Source organism: Topomyia yanbarensis, chromosome 2, assembly GCF_030247195.1.
Source record: "Topomyia yanbarensis strain Yona2022 chromosome 2, ASM3024719v1, whole genome shotgun sequence".
Taxonomy (NCBI): Eukaryota; Metazoa; Arthropoda; class Insecta; order Diptera; family Culicidae; genus Topomyia; species Topomyia yanbarensis.
The window spans coordinates 93,981,923-94,002,097 of record NC_080671.1 but is presented as its reverse complement, the minus strand read 5'-3'; the positions used below and the strand labels follow the sequence as shown (position 1 = coordinate 94,002,097).

Here is a 20,175-nt window from a genome sequence, read left to right as displayed (position 1 = left end):
AACCAGACGCACCTCAACAGCATTACACACATTCTTTCGTGACATTACAACGATTTGACGATTCTTCATTCCATTAATATGTTATAACTTTATCAAATGAACGCCTACATCAAAATTTATTACAGATTCGGAAAGTAGACAAAATTTCACTAAAGATTCAATAAACATAAACTGAATATACTGGAAGAGGATTGCTACATGATCGATAATGTAACGTGACGTTACAACGCGTCACCAGCGCAATGCCGATTTTATTCCGGATTCTGAAAATGAAAATATTCTAATCCCAGTCGTAGGAGAAAACGAAACATTGAATTTCATCTTTGACAAAACTGCTAGCATAGGATTAAATCAAATTAATCATGTAAAAAATCAACAGAATTGCTATCTTGACCTTTTATTTACAAACACTCAGGATGATTTCTGTGTATCTGAATCTTTGGCTCCTTTGTGGAAAAATGAAGCTTTTCATACTGCTATTGAATTTTCTTTGTTCATCCATAAAAATCAAGAACCCAACGTCTATGACTTTGAGGAAGTCTTTGAATACCATAAAGCTAATTATGACAATATCAGACGGAAGGTAGGTAATGTCGACTGGCAAAATACTCTTAGGAATGAAGCGAATATTGAAACCGCCCTGGACGTATTTTACAAAATAATTTTCGAAATTATTCATGAAGAGGTGCCCATTAAGAAGAAAAGACGACACGGTAGCTCGAAGCATCCTATTTGGTACAATAGGCAAATTAAAAATCTGAAAAATAGGAAACAAAAAGCCCACAAGCTATACAAGAAAAATCAAAATAACGAGCACTTGGAACAATATCTCGACATTTGCGATAAACTAAATATTGCCATAGATTCTGCACTTGCGGATTACAACTCCAAAACTGAACAGCAGATTAAATCCAGTCCAAAGAATTTTTTTAACTACGTCAAAACTAAATTAAAATCAGATAATTTCCCATCAACAATGCACTTGGATGACAACGTACATAATAGCCCGAAAGAAATCTGCAACCTATTTGCAACATTCTTCCAAGAAATATATACAACTTTTTCTGAACAAGACCGCGATCGCGATTATTTTGCTTTTCTTCCAGATTTTCCTATGGATATTGGCGTCAGTCATGTCATAGTGGAGGACATTTTCAATGCTCTAAACCATTTGGATTCATCAAAAGGTGCTGGCCCTGATGGAATTCCACCATTATTTATGAAAAACCTAGCAACCGAGCTTACAACTCCATTGTTCTGGCTCTTTAATATGTCTTTACAATCTGGAGAGTTTCCCAAAACATGGAAGAGTTCTTTCTTAGTACCTATATATAAATCTGGGAAAAAATCTGACGTTCGCAATTATCGTGGAATAGCCATAATCTCCAGCATTCCGAAACTTTTTGAATCAATCATTAACGAAAAAATATTTCTTCAAATAAAAAACAGAATTACTAACCTCCAACATGGCTTCTTCAAAGGTCGTTCGACCTCAACAAATTTACTAGAATTTATTAACTATTCACTGATTGCAATGGACAATGGAAACTACGTGGAAGCACTTTACACAGACTTTAGTAAAGCATTTGATCGAATCGACATCCCAATGTTACTTTATAAATTAAAAAAGATGGGAATTGAGCCTGAGCTGCGTACGTGGTTAGAATCATATCTATCCAACCGCCAGCAAATAATCAAATTCAAAGGAAAGCAATCTAATCCAATTGAAGTCACCTCAGGAGTTCCACAAGGCTCTCATTTAGGACCTCTATTGTTTATTTTATATGTGAACGATATTTCCTTCCTTCTCAAAAAACTGAAAGTACTAATCTATGCCGATGACATGAAACTTTACTTGGAGATAAGAAATGCCGAGGATATTGATACATTCCAAAACGAAGTTCTAGTTTTCCACACGTGGTGTCAAAAAAGCCTCCTACAGCTAAACGTGAAAAAATGCAATTCAATCACTTTTAGTCGAAAACGACAAACATCGAATGTTGTGATTACCTTAGGAAGACAGACTGTAGCAAAATGTGAAAGAATTAGGGATTTAGGCGTTATATTAGATTCCAAGTTAAATTTTATTGATCATTATAACACAATTATTCACAAAGCTAACAACATGCTCAGTTTTATAAAACGCTTTAGTTATCATTTTGTAGATCCGTATACAATCAAAACATTATATATTGCTTATGTTAGGTCGATATTGGAATATTGCAGCATCGTTTGGTGCCCTTTTTCAAGCACACATGAAGAAAGAATAGAATCTGTACAAAAACAATTCATATTATTTGCCCTTCGTAAACTAGGTTGGATAGCATTTCCTTTGCCATCTTATGAAGCACGCTGCATGCTTATCAATATACAAACATTGAAGGAACGTCGTGAATTTGCAATGCTTTCGTTCATTAATAATATCGTCTCGCATCGTATTGATTCAGCCGAAATTTTATCCAAATTGAACTTTTATGCACCTTCTCGACAGCTACGAAACCGAAGCATATTCTCAATAACTCCATATCGCACAAATTATGCAAAATATGGCCCTATAAATCGAATGATGGCTGTTTATAACCGCTATTGCGAATCAATTGATTTTACAATGTCCAAACTAAAACTCACACAATATTTTATACATAAAAGAAATTCTAACGCATAAGAAAATGATTCTGTAAAAGCTGAAATTGTTTTATTTATAATAAAATTACGTATATATATATTTTAGTAAATAAGAAAAATGTAAACATTACTGTAACTATACCAGTCTACATCGATTGACGAAATAAAAAAATAAAAAAATAAATAAAAATAAATTAGAACTTTCAACGTATTTCTATAAAAGTCAAAATATCTGCTCTATAAGATTTTTTATCAAGAACAATTCTTCTATGATATATTTTTAAATGGCATACGAATAACTAGGTGTCATCAATATATTTTTTTTTTGCTTTGTTTCTTATTAAGCATCTGTTAACTTTTGTGACGTTACAATGCACCTTTTCCAGGAAAGCGATATCTCATTGCGTTGTAACGTCACGAAAATCTTCAACTTTTCTATAACTCTGTAAGTTACGCTGGTGGTATTGTTTTGAGTAAAATTTTAAATATTTATTACATTTAGCCGTTTTAATGATAATTTACTCGAATAACAATTTGAGGTTGTCGAAAAATCACGCTACAGTTTATTTTTTTAATTGTTGCAGAAATAATTGATCAAACCAAGAAAAAAAATCATATCTGTTGTGGATAGATTTGAGCCATTTGACACATTTATTTATTTGACAGGGCTCAATATGGTAGTTTAACGGTCCAGAATAGCAGCTTTTAGCACATATTTCATAAACAAAAATAAACTGGCTGTATTGCTTTGTTTAATTTGGTAAGGAATCAGTTTCCCGATCCGAGTTTATAGTATGATATTTGTATTGTTAGTCTTAAGCAAGTGGATTAATATGACAAAGCGAGCACAATTTAAACGCCAGACAATCGACAGTGCTAAGTACACTGAAATTTTGTATATATTATAGTTGCAAAGATTCAGAGAAAAGGAACACGTCACATCGCCGTGATGTCACGAAAGAATGTGTTACATCCAATCGTCAATTCGGCAGGTTTTTAAATGTATGCAAACACCAATAAACACTCTCTCATCTATCCTTTTTGTGCTCATTTTTATATATAGCTAAGTTTATTTAGGCCCAAATACGGTAGCTTAACGAGGCCGATAATTCATTTTTAAGGTACATCGCACGTGTTAGTGGGGGAAGAGAAAGCCGTATTTAGGGGCGGCTTGCTCCCCTCTTATGTTAGTAAAGGAAAAAGGTAGGAAGTGGGATACATATTGTAAAATTTTGTAAAATTGACATTCTCGTTGGCTGGTTGATGATTGTGGGGGATATGCTCAGTTTATTGTAGTGATTTCCATCCTGTAACCGCAGGGGCGAGGGGAGGGTCGATATTTCGGATGATTATTGGCACTCCGATGCTGTCATGATGTTCTTGTGACATTCGTCATGATGTTCTGGATAGACGGTTATCAAGAAAGGTATGCATCGTAGACTCGTGAAGAAATGCCATATTGTAGATACAGGGAGAGGTTAACGAGGTTCTACTGTGAATGAGAGGGGAAAATGTGTTAAGGCACCACCTTACCACGAAAATAGCAAATAAAGCGAATAAAAATCTGGCAACATTTTTTTGTTGCATCGCTTTTGTCGCGTTGCATGCTATACGTTGTGTGACTAATTTACCTATTGTCTGAATACGGAGTGCCATTGGAATATGATTCATTTCCGTTTTGCGACCAACACTAAGATTCGGCAAACTGCTTGTTTCATGCATATCGCATGCTTCATCTATTATTTTGATGTAACATATAGGCATGGTCTTTATTTGAATTTTGAACGGCCACTAACATAACTACAAAATAGAACATTTTGGACTATAAGTGAATCAAAAATATAAAAACAAACAGCTTTCCTGGAGAAAAGATATAACGGATCTCGATCAAAACCGCAAGGTCAAAATATAGTTCAATTTATCCAAGACTCTTTGCCGAGGACACCAAATCTCCATAAAGCATGCTCAGAACACAAGAGACTTTCCTCATCGAAAATCACAAAGATTATAGAGGTCTCTTCGGAGAATATACCAGCAATATTAAAAAAAACAACTATTTTTATATAAACGATAACATATTTTTCTATGTGATTATGGATGTAAATCTGCTCACACCGGAATAGTTGAAGTACCGTAAAATCATCCTCCACAGCACTTTGCTTGTCATTTAGCGGACATCTTTGTTTGGTAGGTTCACGTGTCACCATATCCTGGTCACGATACTAATGAACATTGGCGTTCGGATCTAATGGTGAGTAATGATTGTGTATTACAATGTCTCATATGTTATAACGCATTCATGTTCGGACATTATGACACATGGTCGTATGTTATTGTCAAAGAGCTGTCTAGTTTGATGAAACAAATTGCTGATTTTGAGAAAGTTTTAGCAAATGCTCTGGATTCCATTGATTTTCTATTCTGAGATCTAATAAGTCCATGTGATTGAAATTTTTGATTTCAGGTCAACAATATAGACATTACTTTGAATAAAACATTATATCAACATCTTGGTTTACTCCGAGGCCATGTGAGCAACTATTATTTTTCACCGCTTTGAAAATCAAAATTATTTCTAGTTTCTTAGTAAACTGTCGAATCAACATCCTTCAGTTTTTACGTTCGATATTTCCGTGTAGTGATGTGGAAATGTTTCAAGGACATCAGATATTTAATTGACAATCTACTGGATTGTGTGTTAGACAGAGAAAAATCGTCTCATGCTACGCCGGAGAAGTGAAAATTTATATATTATGTTATAGCGAAAAGTAAAAAAGCAGAAAAAAGTCACACTTGATTTGTTTTCATAAATAGCAAGAAGCAAATCATTGCTGAATTGCACACTCGAATGTAAAATTTCAATGTCTAGCAATTCAATATTCTGCATCATCGATTGAAATATATTCTTATGTTCACCCTTTTTCGATGGTCAATGTCGTAATACATCGCCCGCACGGCACGAGATGTATACTACCAACGTTTGCTACACGTATAATACACTATTGCATACTGTGAACAATGGATGCAAATCGGTCAACTACTTGAAACAGCATTTTCCACTGTTTACGGTTTTCTATACAGTAATTGTGTAAACAGTCGATTATGTTCAATCGTTTAGATACCAACTCAATCCAATCGTAATAAAATAGGTGGATATGACGAACTTTATTTTGGTTTTATTTTGTATTTTATAATTATGCCCATTTTTCGTTGGTTTACTTATTGTGCACGCGAAAAGAATAACAAACACACGGTTGCCAACATGGGCGGTCATTCAAAAAATTATCAAATCAATTTTACAAAATACACCACTCAATTCCTACTGTAAATAATCATGTAGTCTTATCAGAATTAGCTTTAGTGATATCTTGACTAGGAGGTGAGCTAATTTGGAGTCAATCCGTCAAGCCGTACCTCAGTTAGGAGCTGTGAAAGAGTGCTATGTTTTGATTTCCTATACGATTTTGGATTTTTTCGATGCACTGTTTTCAAAAATACACCACTACGACATAACTGAACGGACAATGCTCTAATTAACCTAGAAAGATTCGTAATCGTCTAATTTAGGAGGTAAGCTATTCTGGTTGTGCAAAACGTTCGACTATTTTGAGAATTTTGAAGACATTTGAAAATCGCAATTTTTTCTAAGTCCCAATAAGGTGGTCCCTTAAACTTGGACATCAATAGTTTTCAAAAAGGTATAGATAAGAAAAATGTAGGGGTGGTCACGGCTTGCCAGGACGTCCCGGACTGGCACATAGTGTGATCTACCTCGGGCCCGAAGGGAATCTATTAGTTGGGACCTGGCAACACGGTACTCTGCGCACAGCCAAACAACATGCTCGATGTCGTGATAGCCGTTATCACAAACACAATGATTACTGTCAGCAAGCCCTATACGACGGAGATGTGCATCAAACGAGGAATGGTTGGACATGAGCCTTGACATCGTACGAATAAAGTCGCGGTTCACATCCAAGCCCTTAAACCAAGCATTAGTTCGGAACAATAGAATGTAGCCAGCCTTCTCATTGCCCGCAATCGAACAATGTTACGGGACCCAAACCAAGGTAATCTGGTAAGATTTTTCAGATAAAGCACTCAGATATTCCCGTATTTTCCCCAGGAAATACGGTGAGTGCTTCCAGGCTTCGCCGCACGGATGGCCTCAATGGAGCTGAGACTGTCCGAAACGATGAAGTAATGGTCTGCGGGCAGGGTGTCAATGATCCCGAGAGTATACTGAATGGCAGCTAATTCTGCAACGTAAATTGAAGCAGGATCATTGAGTTTGAATGAGGCAGCAAGATTTTCGTTGAAGATACCGAAGCCTGTGGACCCGTCGAGAATGGATCCGTCAGTGTAGAACATTTTTCCGCAGTCGACTTGATGGTATTTATTATAGAAAATATTTGGAACCACTTGTGGGCGAATGTGATCCGGGATTCCACAAATCTCTTCCTTCATGGATGTGTCGAAAAATACAGTTGGAGCAGAAGTATCTAAGAGATGAGAACGGTTAACATTATACGAAGATAAATTGATAATCGATAATTGAAGTACAAGGACATGAATCGGGTCTGAGAATTAAGCTCGACAAGCCTTTCGAAATTTGCAATCACCAATGGGTTCAAAATATCGCATCGAATGAGCAATCGATACGAGAGGTCCCAAAATCGATTTTTTAATGGAAGGACGCCCGCTAGCACTTCTAAACTCATCGTATGGGTCGAGTGCATACAACCCAAGGCAATACGCAAACAGCGATACTGAATTCTCTCTAGTTTGATGAAATGCATGCTCGCAACGGAGCGAAAGCAGAAACATCCGTACTCCATCACTGATAATATCGTTGTTTGGTACAGCCTGATTAGGTCTCGTGGGTGGGCACCCCACCATGTTCCGGTTATTGTACGGAGAAAATTGATCCTTTGTTGGCACTTCTGTTTCAGATACCTAATGTGACATCCCCAGGTACCTTTAGAGTCGAACCAGACCCCGAAATATTTGAATGTTGAAACATGAGCAATAGATTTATCCATTAACTGATGCTGTAGTTTCGCTGGTTCACACTTCCTTGAAAATACGACTAGCTCAGTTTTCTCCGTAGAGATCTCGATACCCAGCTGGAGAGCCCAAGCTGCCAAATTGTCCAAGGTATTTTGCAGTGGTCCTTGCAAGTCGACGGCCTTGGGACCTGTAATAGAGACCACACCGTCATCTGCAAGTTGCCTTAGCGTGCAGGAATTGACATTCGTCAATGTCATTCACATAAAAACTGTAGAGAAGAGGGCTTAGACATGAGCCCTGGGGAAGGCCCATGTAGCTAAATCGTGATGTCGATAAATCACCATGCGAGAAATGCATTTGTTTTTCAGACAACAGATTTAGCAAAAAGTTATTTAAAATTGGTGAAAGACCATGCTGGTGCAACTTCTCATAAAGAATGTTGATAGAAACTGAATCGAAAGCCCCCGTAATATCCAAGAATACTGATGCCATCTTTGTTAGCATATGCCATTTGAATTGAGAGCAACGCAAGGCAATCGTTCGTCCCTTTGCCTTTGCGGAAGCCAAATTGTGTATCTGACAGTAAGCCATTTGCTTCGACCCAATTGTCGAGGCGAAACAAGATCATTTTCTCGAATAACTTTCGGATACAGGATAGCATTGCAATCGGTCGATACGAGTTGTGGTCGGAGGCTGGTTTTCCTGGTTTTTGGATGGCGATGACACTAACTTGTCTCCAATCATGTGGGACAATGCTACCCTCAAGAAACTTATTAAATAAATTCAACAAGCATCTCTTGGCAGAGTCTGGTAGATTCTTCAAAAAGTTGAATTTGATTCTGTCTGGCCCTGGAGCTTTATTGTTACACGACAAGAGAGCAAGTGAGAACTCCACCGTCGAAAACGGTGTTTCGTTCGCGGTATGCCCCACCCCGTACCGTGAGAGTTAAAGTCTCCAAGAAGCAGGCGGGGCGAGGGATGGTGTTCAATCACGTTGGAGAATCTTCGATATCCCATCATGGCCCTAGGAGGAATGTAAATAGAAGCAATGCAAAGATCTTTGCCTTTGATTGTTGTTTGACAAGCGACAACTTCAATGCCTGGCGTCGAAGGTAGGTTGATTCGATTGAAGGAGTAGCACTTTTTGATCCCTAAAAGTACCCTCCATATGAGTCTTCTCGATTCAAGCGGATAATGTTAAAAATCGTGGAAGTTGAGGTTTATATTAGAAGTAAGCCATGTTTCACATAGGGAAAAGGCATCACAATTATTGTAATCTAGCAAGTGTTTTAATGAATTCATTTTGGGGATAACACTTCTGCAGTTCCACTGTAAATCTGTGATCAGATCCGTGATTCCGTTTAATAAGTCAGCCATCGAAGGATACGATCGCTGCAAGGAGGGGCCATTGTTCAGTCAACTGTTTTAAAATTGTTCTTACTGTTGGTAGAATAGCAACCAGCAAGCTTTTCATAGGATCGGTAATGTTGAAAGCTATGAATATCCAGTCCACAATGTCATTGCTTGCACTTCAAAATCTTAACTGATTGAAGGTTAGGGTCCTTAAAGCGGCCAATCCCATCATTCATCAGATCATCGACAGTTAGACCCGCATCACTTACCACACCGTCGATCTCCACATCACGAGAAGGGATGTAGACGCGATACTCCAGCGTAAAGAGGCTATTGCTAACGATATCATTGGCCTGTTTCACGTCAGTAGCGACTACGCGCAGTTTATCTGACAACCTTTTTAATCTCGGTTACGGCCGAGTAACGTTTTGTCAGCTCCCGTGCAACAGTTATGCTGTTTAACGGTTTATTTGTGGGCCGAAAGAATACCACCCAAGGACCAGCGGATCCATCCTGATAAACCTTGACTCGGAGGGGCTGTGAGACATTGGGGGAAAGTGAGGGAAGTGGATGCCCATAACATCATCTGTCTCCGAATCAAATACACGTTCCTCTTCCCCATAATATTCGTCTTCGGAGGGTGATCCTTCTGTTTGTTCCATTTTGTTGCGGGAGCAATCAAAATAAAAAATCAAAAATAATAAAAAAATCGACAAGAAAAGTAAAAAAACGAAGCACTTCACCAGTTGGTTCCTGACGAGCTGGTAGGTGAATTGATACTTCGTTTTTTTTTGTACGTCACCCGCGTGACCTTCACACAGTAGAGAGCTAGTATAGCTCGTCTAAACAAAGTCGTCTTTCAGGCAAGAAAACAGTTTAGTACCGCACCAATTTTTCACTACTTCACACAATTTAACGTTTATAATGTTTATACTCCAGCCCTTGGTGGGATAAACACCTTCACCGATATCGCCTAACTCAAGTTAATGTTACAACAAACAACGCGCGTGTGTAAACTGAAAGGGCGATCGTACGAATCGAATCGCCTTTGTTTCGTGAGGTAGCAAATTGAAATAACAATTTGTGCTATGATTCCTCACAGGTAATAATTATCACTTGCGGGACTGTTTATTAGTAGTACTTTACTGTAGCCTCTGCCACAGTAAGCACCTTCGTACTGCCGAAAAAACTAAACCACACCGGAGAGAACAAAATGCACTTGTTTCTCGGTACAACGTTCGGTTACGAATGTACATACACGTTAGCACGCGCGACATACAACGGCACACAAGATCGAACACGTTAACGTACAAACGCTCGAGTCTTTCGCGATGAGACACGTGATCGCGAAATCCTTAGGCCCGCATATATCTGAACCGAACAATGTATATCCCATTCAGAATCACGGTCCGTAGCAATTGGTCTTAAGCAGTGTGTTAGTGGGTGACATTTTCCGTCTTGTCTGCAATTGTAGGGAGTGATTCTGGCGGGAGGTCCTACCGAGATACTAGCTCTTTAGCTCCAGCAGGACAACCCTTGAAAAAAACTAAAAAAGGGTATTAAAAGTCATTACAACCCACTTCATGTACATTTGAATCAGTACTAACACTAATAAATCCAGGTATAACTATTTTAGTATGCTGTATCTTGCATGGAAAAAACATTAAAAAAAGAAGTTTAAAATGAAATTTTTATAAAATATTAGTGTTTTCATCACCATCCGCCATAGATCCGGGTAGATTTCAACATACATTTCCAATATTTCCATAATTCTATTCACGACATCGCGTATCGATGAGTTCCACCAGTATGTATAGTAGAGTGGGACATGGTTATATGAAAAAAATAAAATTTGGCTCCGAGTAACTTTTTGGGTCCCATTTAGCTCCCAGAACAACTCTGAAAGTTTTTAGCTCGATCGGTGAAACTATATTTTTGCGCCCACGGTTTAAAGTTTACATGGGATTTCGTATGGGAAAATTGTCTTTTGCAAATTGATTCTTCCAAGAGTCGCCCGTTATCTCCTAAAAATAAACAGATGTCTGATTTTTATAGGAAATTCGTCAAGGAAACAAAATCCAGAAGACTGCAAAACGATCTGATGCTTGTGGAAAAAGTTATTAAGCAAAAACCGATTGATGTCCTGAAGATTGATGAAAATTTCACTTTTCATAGCATCACTGCTTCTGACGGTTTTATTATATACAACATTTTTAACCTTCTCTTATTATGTACAAAAGAAGCCTCAATTTATCCCTGAAAACCTTGCGAAGTGGTCAAATAGTATAGATAAACGATTTAGATACGTTAAGAAAGCATTAAAACAAAATTGCGTATAATTGGACAATCAAGAGCAGTGGTGCTAGAAAAAATGAATATATTACCAATCGTCAGAGAATCAATCGGTTTCTGCTTAATAACTTTTTTTCTCAAGCATCAGATCGTTTCGTGGTTTTCGAGACTTTTTTTCTTTGTTAAATTTCCTATACAAGCCATATAACGATTTATTTTTAGGAAGTAATGGGCGACTCCTGGAGGAATTATTTTGTAAAAGTTAACTTTCCCATGCAAAATCCCATGTAAACTTTAAACAGTGGGCGCAAAAATGTAGTTTCACCGATCGAGCTAAGAATTTGCACAGTTGATCTAGGACCCAAATGGTACCTAAAAAGTTGCTCGGAGCTGGAATCTATTTTTTGTCCCACCCTAATGTATAGGGGTTGTAGCAGTGTCTACGAAGCTGTTGGGAATTTGTAATGACGTCATCACAGACTGAAAAAAAACTATGAAATTCCAAATTGTAAATCGAAAAAATTAGCACCTTCAAGCTAAGACAACGTACCGGGTCAAATAAATAGACTGATTAAAAATTCGTTCACTCCCTGCATAGTGATAAGAGCTTCAGTAAATATCCCACGCGAACTCCGGTACAATCTATTTACGCATGACACTTCATTTTATGTCCTTTTGCATCTGGGCACTTAACGATATCAATTCACATAATGATAACAGATGAAATGTTATCGACTTACAACGTATGTTCTCTTCTTTTTTGTTACAGGTTTCTGCATCAAGACATTCATAAAGGACACACGAGAAAAGTTCTTCATCAATGTGTGCCACACGAATGGTATTCCCGCACCGGAGGATATCACCGACGACCAACTGCTGGCACTTCTCAACGATGGCACACCTGGTTCGTTCAAAATTCCCATGAGCATTGCCGTTCCGCGATTGATTAAGGACAGCTCTGCCAAGCAGTGTCAGGTGTGTGACATTGCCGTGAACAGCACCTTTTTCAAGAAGATCGAATCCGGATGCCTCATGAGAGACTTTTTGATTACAATCGTGTTCGAAGGGCTCAGTTCCAAGTACAACATCACCCTGGATGAAATGGACTTTCGAGTGTTGAAAAACAAAAAATTCGTCGACAAGTTGATTGCGCACAACATTCAGAATCGAGACGTGAAAGCGGTCTACGAGAGCTATCAAAATCCGCCAGCCCCAGATCTGCGAAGTTTCGAGGAATCGTTAGGGCACACTAAGAAACCGACGAAAAAGCTGATCGAAGAAATTGATCCCAGTACAATTAAAAACATCAAGGACGAGAAGAACAAAAAGTCTGGCAAAGATGAGTATGTGCCGGATCCAACCAAGGTGGCTATTTCGCAGGCTGCATCTAAGAAACCCGATTGCCGGCTATTCAAAGAACCTGCCGTTGGCAAACCGCGAGTTTTAATTGGCGAATTTTATTTGCCGGAATGTGTAAGATATTGTTTTTTTTTAATTTCTCAAGAACACGGTTGATAGCTTTGATATTTTCGTAGACATCATCCAAAGAGATCACACTAGATATCGGAGAGGACCGAATCTTACTAGAAGCAAGAAAGAAAGGTTATCTGTTGGACGTATTCGTAGATTACTCAATCGACGAGAGTCGAACCAAAGCAAGTTTCAACACTGAAACTAAGGTAAGACGGCAGTGTTATGAGTAGCGTGATGTATCATAACGTAATTGTTTTCAGATGCTCAATGTGATCATGCCAGTTCTTGCGCTCTAAGCTGAATAACTTTTTTATTTTGAACTTTCTACGTCACCTGGAACCAATGCGGTAAGCAAAAGAAAAAATAAAACATGCTAAAAGATTAGCTAATTCACTACAAAATAGAATTTGACGAAAAACCTATGAGTGAATAACTTAATAATTCAATTCCTCGGAATACTTTGCTTTTTTTGTATATATTATCTATCTTCATGAATACATTATAGTACGGTAAACGGCAGCTATGTCTTAACATAAAAAAAATGTTTGTGAAATTCTTTGATACAGATTATTGTATTGGCATAAACAAATTTTGAAACAGTGAAGCCATTGCGAAATAGCTACCTTAACAGTAGGACTACATATACTGTTATTACCATTTGAATTGCTTGCTAATAGTGTGAAATACTTCCATCTTCGTGAAGACCATTCTGCTGCTCCTCATCATCGCTATCATCATCCACTTTACCACCCAGTTTTTTCAAGTTTTGCCGGTACATCCTCATCTTGTTCTCCTGGTCCGTCATTAGTTCCATCAAATCCTCTTGATCCTTTCGCAAGCTTTCCAGATCATTCTTACTTTCGCGAGCCCCTTGTTCCGCCTCATATGTCCGTAGTTTGAGTGCCTCCAACTCTGCCAGCAAACGCCGGTTTTCCGTTTCGAAATAGTTAGCCCTTGAGAGGTGGTCCTGCTGCTGCATAGTAAGTGTCGCCAGCTGACGCTCGAGAGCTTCCACCTGGTGGTTTACGTTCTCCCCATGCGTGGGAAGCAAATGGAATGGAGACTGTTGTTGACTCTTCTGAACATCGGACGCCGCTTGTAGTTGTGCTTTTAGTAGAATGTTCTGGTCGGAAAGTTGGGAGTTTGTATTTTGCGCTTGCTCGAGTCGGGTCTGTAACGGGGGAATTTTTTTTAATGATCTACTGAGTTTAGATCAGTGGAAAAACGATTACCTTCAACTGTGCCGATTCAGCTTCTGCATTCCGTAATTGCTCCTGTAGTTTTTGTAATCGGTTGTCCTGATCACGAATAATATCCTTGTACTGTCCTACGAGTCCGGACGCTTCCTGGCTTAAGGTAAGCTCCGTGATGTTTTCTGCTCCACTTCCGAACCCGTTCACAGTTTTCGTTATGATAGCTGAAATATCAGGAAACAGATTGATAGTTTTTAAATTCAGAAGGGGACATGGTATATTGTTCACTAAATGTGAGAAATTTTACTCTTTCTATGGAACCGCAAATCGCTGCCGAATCAGGATATTTTGTGAAATTGTTTTATCTATTTAACTATTAGACCGGCAACAATTTTGACTTTTTTTTCGTAACACTGCTAATTCAAATGGTAATTGGATGTACAACATAATGATACTCACCCTCCAATGCTTTGAACAGCTTGCAGAACTCGTAATCCAGAAGTAAATCCGAACTCGATCGTATTCTGATCTGCGGATGCTTCGCCGACCGACTGTAATTCTCATGCTTCGATACCTCGCCCAGCTTGGCACTGTACGTCTCCAGACCAATCCGTTTGATCAGCAACTGGCACAAATCTTCCCGTTCGCTACCCTGAACGGTGCTATCGTTGAACTGGATACAGATTCCCATCAAAAATGCGCACAGACCCTGAATCAAGTACTCGTTGTCATCGTGCTCGTTTGCCGATATTTGCGCAATCAGATACGCTACACTACCCGGTATGGTTACGAATGCTTTCACCGCCAGCTGACAGTGGCTGAGCCAAACGGCTAACAGCATCAGAAGTGCTACTTTGCTTTGGAATTTACAGTTGGCCTGGTGGAGAAGCAGAGTACATTGCTGTAGAAGCGATACCGGAGTGCTACCGACCAAGGCTACCAAAACGCGCAGCAGTTGCTCTTTCTGGGTTGGATTTTCGAGAAGCGCGTGTGCTAACGAAACTGCCGAAAACCAGTTTGAAAGTTGATCTGTGCTAAACAGCCCTCCGAGCAGAAGTTGCCCAGAAGTTAGCGATGATACTTCCGCTGTTGAGGGTAACAGTGTTTGGACCAGGGCATTTTGACCAGGCTCGTTTCTGTACAGAAAGCTCTGAAAGCAGTAAAGAACAGCGCATCTTAACGACAGTGGTTGTTTGTCGTTAACCATCGACATTAGCAGAACAATTAAGGCCGGTCGGGGTGGGTTGCTAGGAGCAAGCACAGAATTAAAATAATCTTGATTACTTGTATCTCCACGAATAACCTCTGCCACAGTGTTGATAGTTTCGGTAAGAATATCTGGTGAGACGCCACTACCCATAAGGATATTGCAGAGCCCTTCTAAAAGTCCAGAGCTGCGCATTGCTTTTTGACATGACGAGATTACTTGCTGAGGGTTCAAAGGACTAACCAGGGACCTTACTATTTGGAGCATACACAGCAAGTTCGATACTTTTTGCGGAGTCATTCCGACCTCTTCCTGTTCGGGTGGTATCACAAACATTGGTGCTAAACGTTGTATATACGATCCTTCTTTAAAGAACTGTTGATTACTAGGGTTATTTTTCAACAAATTCAACATCAGAATTAAGCAATCTTCAACAACGATTCCTCCATCAGCACAACCCTCTTCTTTAATAACGTCAAACAACCGATCGAAAGCATTCTCAAAGGCTACAATTTTTTGAATGTTTGCGTTCCCTTTCGTTAGCTGAATCAGTAATAAAAGAGCGTCGTTTCTGATAACCTCCCGGCTATCAATAAGAAGATCCATCAATTTCGACACTCCCATCGGGCTGACTAGAACATTCTCCTGAATTTCTTTAGGTTTGTTAGCCAACAGACTAGTCAGCAACTTGATCGCTGACCATCGTACTCGAAAGTCGTACTCTTCTAGACAATTGAGAACCAAGCTAACGTTTTCGCTATTTTTGATGAACATTTCCGTAAACTGCTCCCCGATGTTGACGGTAATGTTTGGATTTTCGGCTTCCTCCTCAAACTGTTCCGGGAAAGTGACATTGCACAAAGTATCCAAACAATATCCAATGATTTCCGGATCTGCGCGATCCATTTCCAAGACCTGTAGGAGCGCAGGCATTCCCTGCGCTCCTACTTCGACACGATACTTTCTGGACATTGCTTTCAGCGCCCTGCACGCATTTCGGCGATCCTCGAGCAGGGTCGAAGAATTCACTCTCTCCACCAGACGTTCCACCTAAGCATTTTTCATAAAATCTCAAATTCATTTTGGGATCAAAATAAGACAAACAATTTTACCGTTTCGGCTCCACTGATGGCGCCAGGCTCCTGCGAGCCTAGCACCGTTTGAAGACCACTTTTTAGAAAGTTCATCAACTGCAATAGTTAGCTTCTTGTTACAATAATTGATTACTATCTAGTTGGTTGACAGTCTGAAAAAACTAGGGAAGTTTTCGTCGTTGGTTTCAAATCAAGATGCAGCGATAAGCAAAAGTTACACGTCAATAGGGAATTACGATTTTTGTTTTGATTGTATTTTGACGTTTGACAAACTCGTCGATGCTTATTTATACCCACTACACGATATCGGCAAGTTCATACCTTTTGGGATTAATCGGTTATATCACACAGATAAAAATCCGAACTAAATTCCTTTTCCATAAACACTTCGAATCCATGAAGAAATGCTAACCCTAATAAAAAATATTTTACACGAACTTTAACCCAAATAGTGCAATGATTCCTCATATTGTTTAGATGATACTCTGAACAGGTCGTTAGGCTCTTAAATCATACGATGTTTATTAGGGAATGTTATTGGCTCTCAAACGCGAAACTTACCCGCTTGACGTGCCAAATAGATTTTATTGTTGGTAGTAGTCAAATAATGCGAAAGTATTTTCTTGCATTGATGATATAGGATGGATGTTCTATTTTAATTGTTTTAAGATAAACATTATATAGTTTGACAATAAGTTTAACTACAGGTGGTAGGAAAACAAAAGTTCTTTTGTTTGGCTCCAAACCATTCAGTCGAACTCGATACTTTATTGCGAATTATTTGGATCCTGAATTATTTTTGTATTGTTGAGGTTAGATTGGTTGTTTTAGATACGGAAAATTTTTACCTAAACATTACACTTATCAATGGATAACCTCGACTGCCAATACTTGTGATTTTCGCCCACTATCGTGTTTTTTATTGATATTTTAACCCTTTCATGCCCAACTTTTTTCAAGTGCATGTAGGGTTTCAGAACTATTTTTCCTTGAAAATGATGGGCTCTAGAAAAACGAAAAGCCTTTTTTTCATTAAAATAGGTGCTTCCATCGCAGTGCTAGAATCTGCTCAATTTTTACCTACCAATGCTCAATACAATTCTTCTAGAATATTCACAATAGTCCAATTGCGTGGAAAACGTAGACAAAGACAGTTAAAATTCATAAGTTCTCGACAAAATATGATTACGGCTTAAAAGCCAACTGTCAAAATTCTCTTTGAAAAGAAATTCCGAACAAACCGGTACTTGCAAATCACAGATTTTGGTAGTAAACAAAAGAGAAAAGTTTTCTCTTTTATTAACTGCTAAGAATCGTGTTTAGCCAGTAACGGTTTGTTTGGAATTTCCATTCAAAGAGAATTTTGACAGTTGGTTTTTAAGCCGTAATCATATGTTTGTCGAGAGTTTTATCAGTTTTGAATAATATCACAACATAACGAAGATATATGAAAAATTCATTTTCCATCGTCAAAGTAAACTGTCCCTGGCAGCACTGCTCCATTGGATTCCAATCAGACTAATCGCAATAACTTCAGTTCTAGAACTGACCCTTGTAACTTTGAAATGAAATGGCAATAGTCACGTTTATTGGGCTTACTTGTTTTCGTGAGCAAATCTTTCCTCAATCAAAACTTATAGTTGTTTAAAAACGTTGTTGTTCACAAACAGCATAGACATGAAGTTAACCTCTGTATTCATTTTAGTATAAATTGAAACCGGAAGAACGAATTTTTACCGATGTAATAAGGAATGTACCATCTAGATATTTTTCAGAGGCAGGAAACATATTTTCTTCATCAATATTACTTTTCATTAGAAGAAATTATATTTAATTATTATATTGATTGAGTTTATAAAATTCAAAATTTACTTTTAGATGCGTTTTGACAGAGAAAAATAAAAAAATGGCACTTTCGTGCCACCTTGCGGTCTACATCCAGCTTTAAATCGCAAATTAGGCGCACACATACCTTCTGAGTGTCAACTGTACAAACTATTTATGCACACACATAAGTTATAATTCCCTTTTGTTATAGAATCGATTTTATGTGCCTTATAGTTATAATATATAAAAATGTAAGATTATCATTTCCTGCAAATGCACACATTAGGTTTATGTGCCAGCAAATAGTGTCTATATGTCTATATGCCTTTTGCATTTTTAAACAAAATTTGCGTAAACCCCTTTAAAAAAATCACAAATTAAGCACACCCCCGTCAACTTTGTATACAACCCCTTAAAAAAATTCACCACTGGTGCGCATTAAAAAGTTCAAACATTCATAAAATACGTTTCCACTTTCAAGATATAGTTAACAAAATTTGCGATTTTGTGCATGTTCTTCATATTTGCACGTGAACGATTTCATGGAACTTGGAGTATTATTTATGGTTTTTAAAACCGGTTCTAGTAGTCACAAGTAGTGCTCGTGAAACAGTTCATGATATAGTTCATAAAGTATGCAATTTTCTGTATAGTCTTAATACCTTTACCTAAACAATTTGACGGAACTCAGACTATCAGTCATGGATTCGTGAACTATATCGTGCGCTTTTGAATAAGTTTACAAATTTAAAAGATATTGCTAATCATGTGTGATTTCAAACCACTCTACTTTCTTGTCTTGAAATTTTTACGTGGACTATTGTTTGCAGCAGCTAACTACCCGTCATAGGTACCAGCATTTGATATAAGATTGACGTTATTTTTTCAAACGGGGTAATAAGAATTGTAAACAAACTTTTGTTTTGTCGATTTCTCTTAATTTGCTTAGGTTTCAATAGAAACCTATAATTCTGGTGAGGGATTGTACCACCAAGGCTTTTTTGATTACAGAGGTGTCGATAATCGTCACGCCGGCGCGCCGCCACCGATAGGTACCAACAGCGTGACGCCGCCGATCGAAAATACATCGGAGCACATATCTAGAACAAACTCTTCTGCCAGGGAGTACAAAATTGATGCAAAAGTGGAAATGAAATGCATTTTTTCTAATTTGATGCAAATCGGTTATACATTCCTACAGTGATCAACCCCTAGCGAACTACCGTAACGAAATTTGTTTACCTTTTCGTTATTCTAACTTGCTAAACAAATAGCTGTCAGAAAAGAAAATCTAGGGGTGTCCAAAATAAATTGGTATCAAGCAAATATTCAACCCTGTCATGCCAATTTTTCAGCGTATGCAGAGTTTCAACATTATTTCTTTGTAGGACTGTTGGCGTAAAAACCACGCAAAATCTGCTTTGATCAAGATAGGCACTTCAGTTGCAGCGCTAGTAGCGGCTCTATTTTTACCTCCCGATACTCAATACAATTCTCTTTGAATTTTTGCAATACAGTCGTGATTCGTTGGTTGGCACTTCTTAACTGGACCGCTTTTTAGTTGGACCAAATACAAATTAAATACGCCAAGGTCCCATACAAAAGGGTCATCAATTTTTGGCTTACCGAACAAACAAATTACACAACCCAATTCGTCTGTTTCGTTTTGACAGGTTCGATATGGCGAAAAAAAATGAAACTGGCAACGTTACCAAATCAAAGTGTGCTGTTTATTTGCTTGTATCCTTGGTATTTGTTTGCTCTTATTAATAAGAACAAAAATTTAAACCTACAAAATAACAGTCAAATAATCTTACACTGCAACATGCTGCTGGATTGGTGTATCGGAGAAGATTGCGATGTTGTTTTGCGCAAAAGAAATAGTTCGTCTGGACAATATTCGGTAAATATTCAAATGTTCAATAATTGAAACTATATTTGTATTTGGTTGGACCATCATTCAACTAAAAACGATCTGAACGCCAAAATCTCGTGTCGTGTTTACTTTTACAATCAAATTGACAATAACTAGAGATGTGAACAGATGCATTTACGCCATTAACGTCTTCTTTGGAGAGTTTTTGACATGTGCGAATTAAAT

At 38.2% G+C, this 20,175-nt stretch overlaps 2 protein-coding genes across 2 annotated transcripts in view; one reads left to right on the top strand and one right to left on the bottom strand.

The window, feature by feature from the left end:
- LOC131678862 (PIH1 domain-containing protein 1) overlaps nucleotides 1-13,134 on the top strand; it is a 30,099-nt gene extending 16,965 nt beyond the window's left edge. The window contains exons 3-5 of the mRNA XM_058959278.1: nucleotides 12,050-12,753; nucleotides 12,816-12,959; nucleotides 13,014-13,134. Of these exons, the coding sequence (XP_058815261.1) occupies nucleotides 12,050-12,753; nucleotides 12,816-12,959; nucleotides 13,014-13,049 (884 nt within the window). The 3' untranslated portion in view covers nucleotides 13,050-13,134. The remainder of the gene's footprint in view (nucleotides 1-12,049; nucleotides 12,754-12,815; nucleotides 12,960-13,013) is intronic.
- A 91-nt stretch (nucleotides 13,135-13,225) lies between these two features.
- On the bottom strand, nucleotides 13,226-16,478 carry LOC131678861 (general vesicular transport factor p115). Its single transcript, XM_058959277.1, has 4 exons — nucleotides 16,266-16,478; nucleotides 14,406-16,203; nucleotides 13,986-14,170; nucleotides 13,226-13,924 (listed from the first exon to the last, which is right to left on the bottom strand). Exons 1-4 carry the CDS (start codon nucleotides 16,338-16,340, stop codon nucleotides 13,424-13,426), a joined length of 2,559 nt encoding a protein of 852 aa, XP_058815260.1. The 5' UTR covers nucleotides 16,341-16,478; the 3' UTR covers nucleotides 13,226-13,423.
- Between the last annotated feature and the right edge of the window lie 3,697 nt (nucleotides 16,479-20,175).

Excerpts from the sequence above, each read along its gene's own strand:
- LOC131678861 (XM_058959277.1), bottom strand. The coding sequence starts at position 16,340 with ATGAACTTTCTAAAAAGTGGTCTTCAAACGGTGCTAGGCTCGCAGGAG. Across the intron at positions 16,204-16,265 it reads CCATCAGTGGAGCCGAAACG|GTGGAACGTCTGGTGGAGAG; the intron begins GTAAAATTGTTT and ends AAAAATGCTTAG. Across the intron at positions 13,925-13,985 it reads CTGAATCGGCACAGTTGAAG|ACCCGACTCGAGCAAGCGCA; the intron begins GTAATCGTTTTT and ends CCCCCGTTACAG.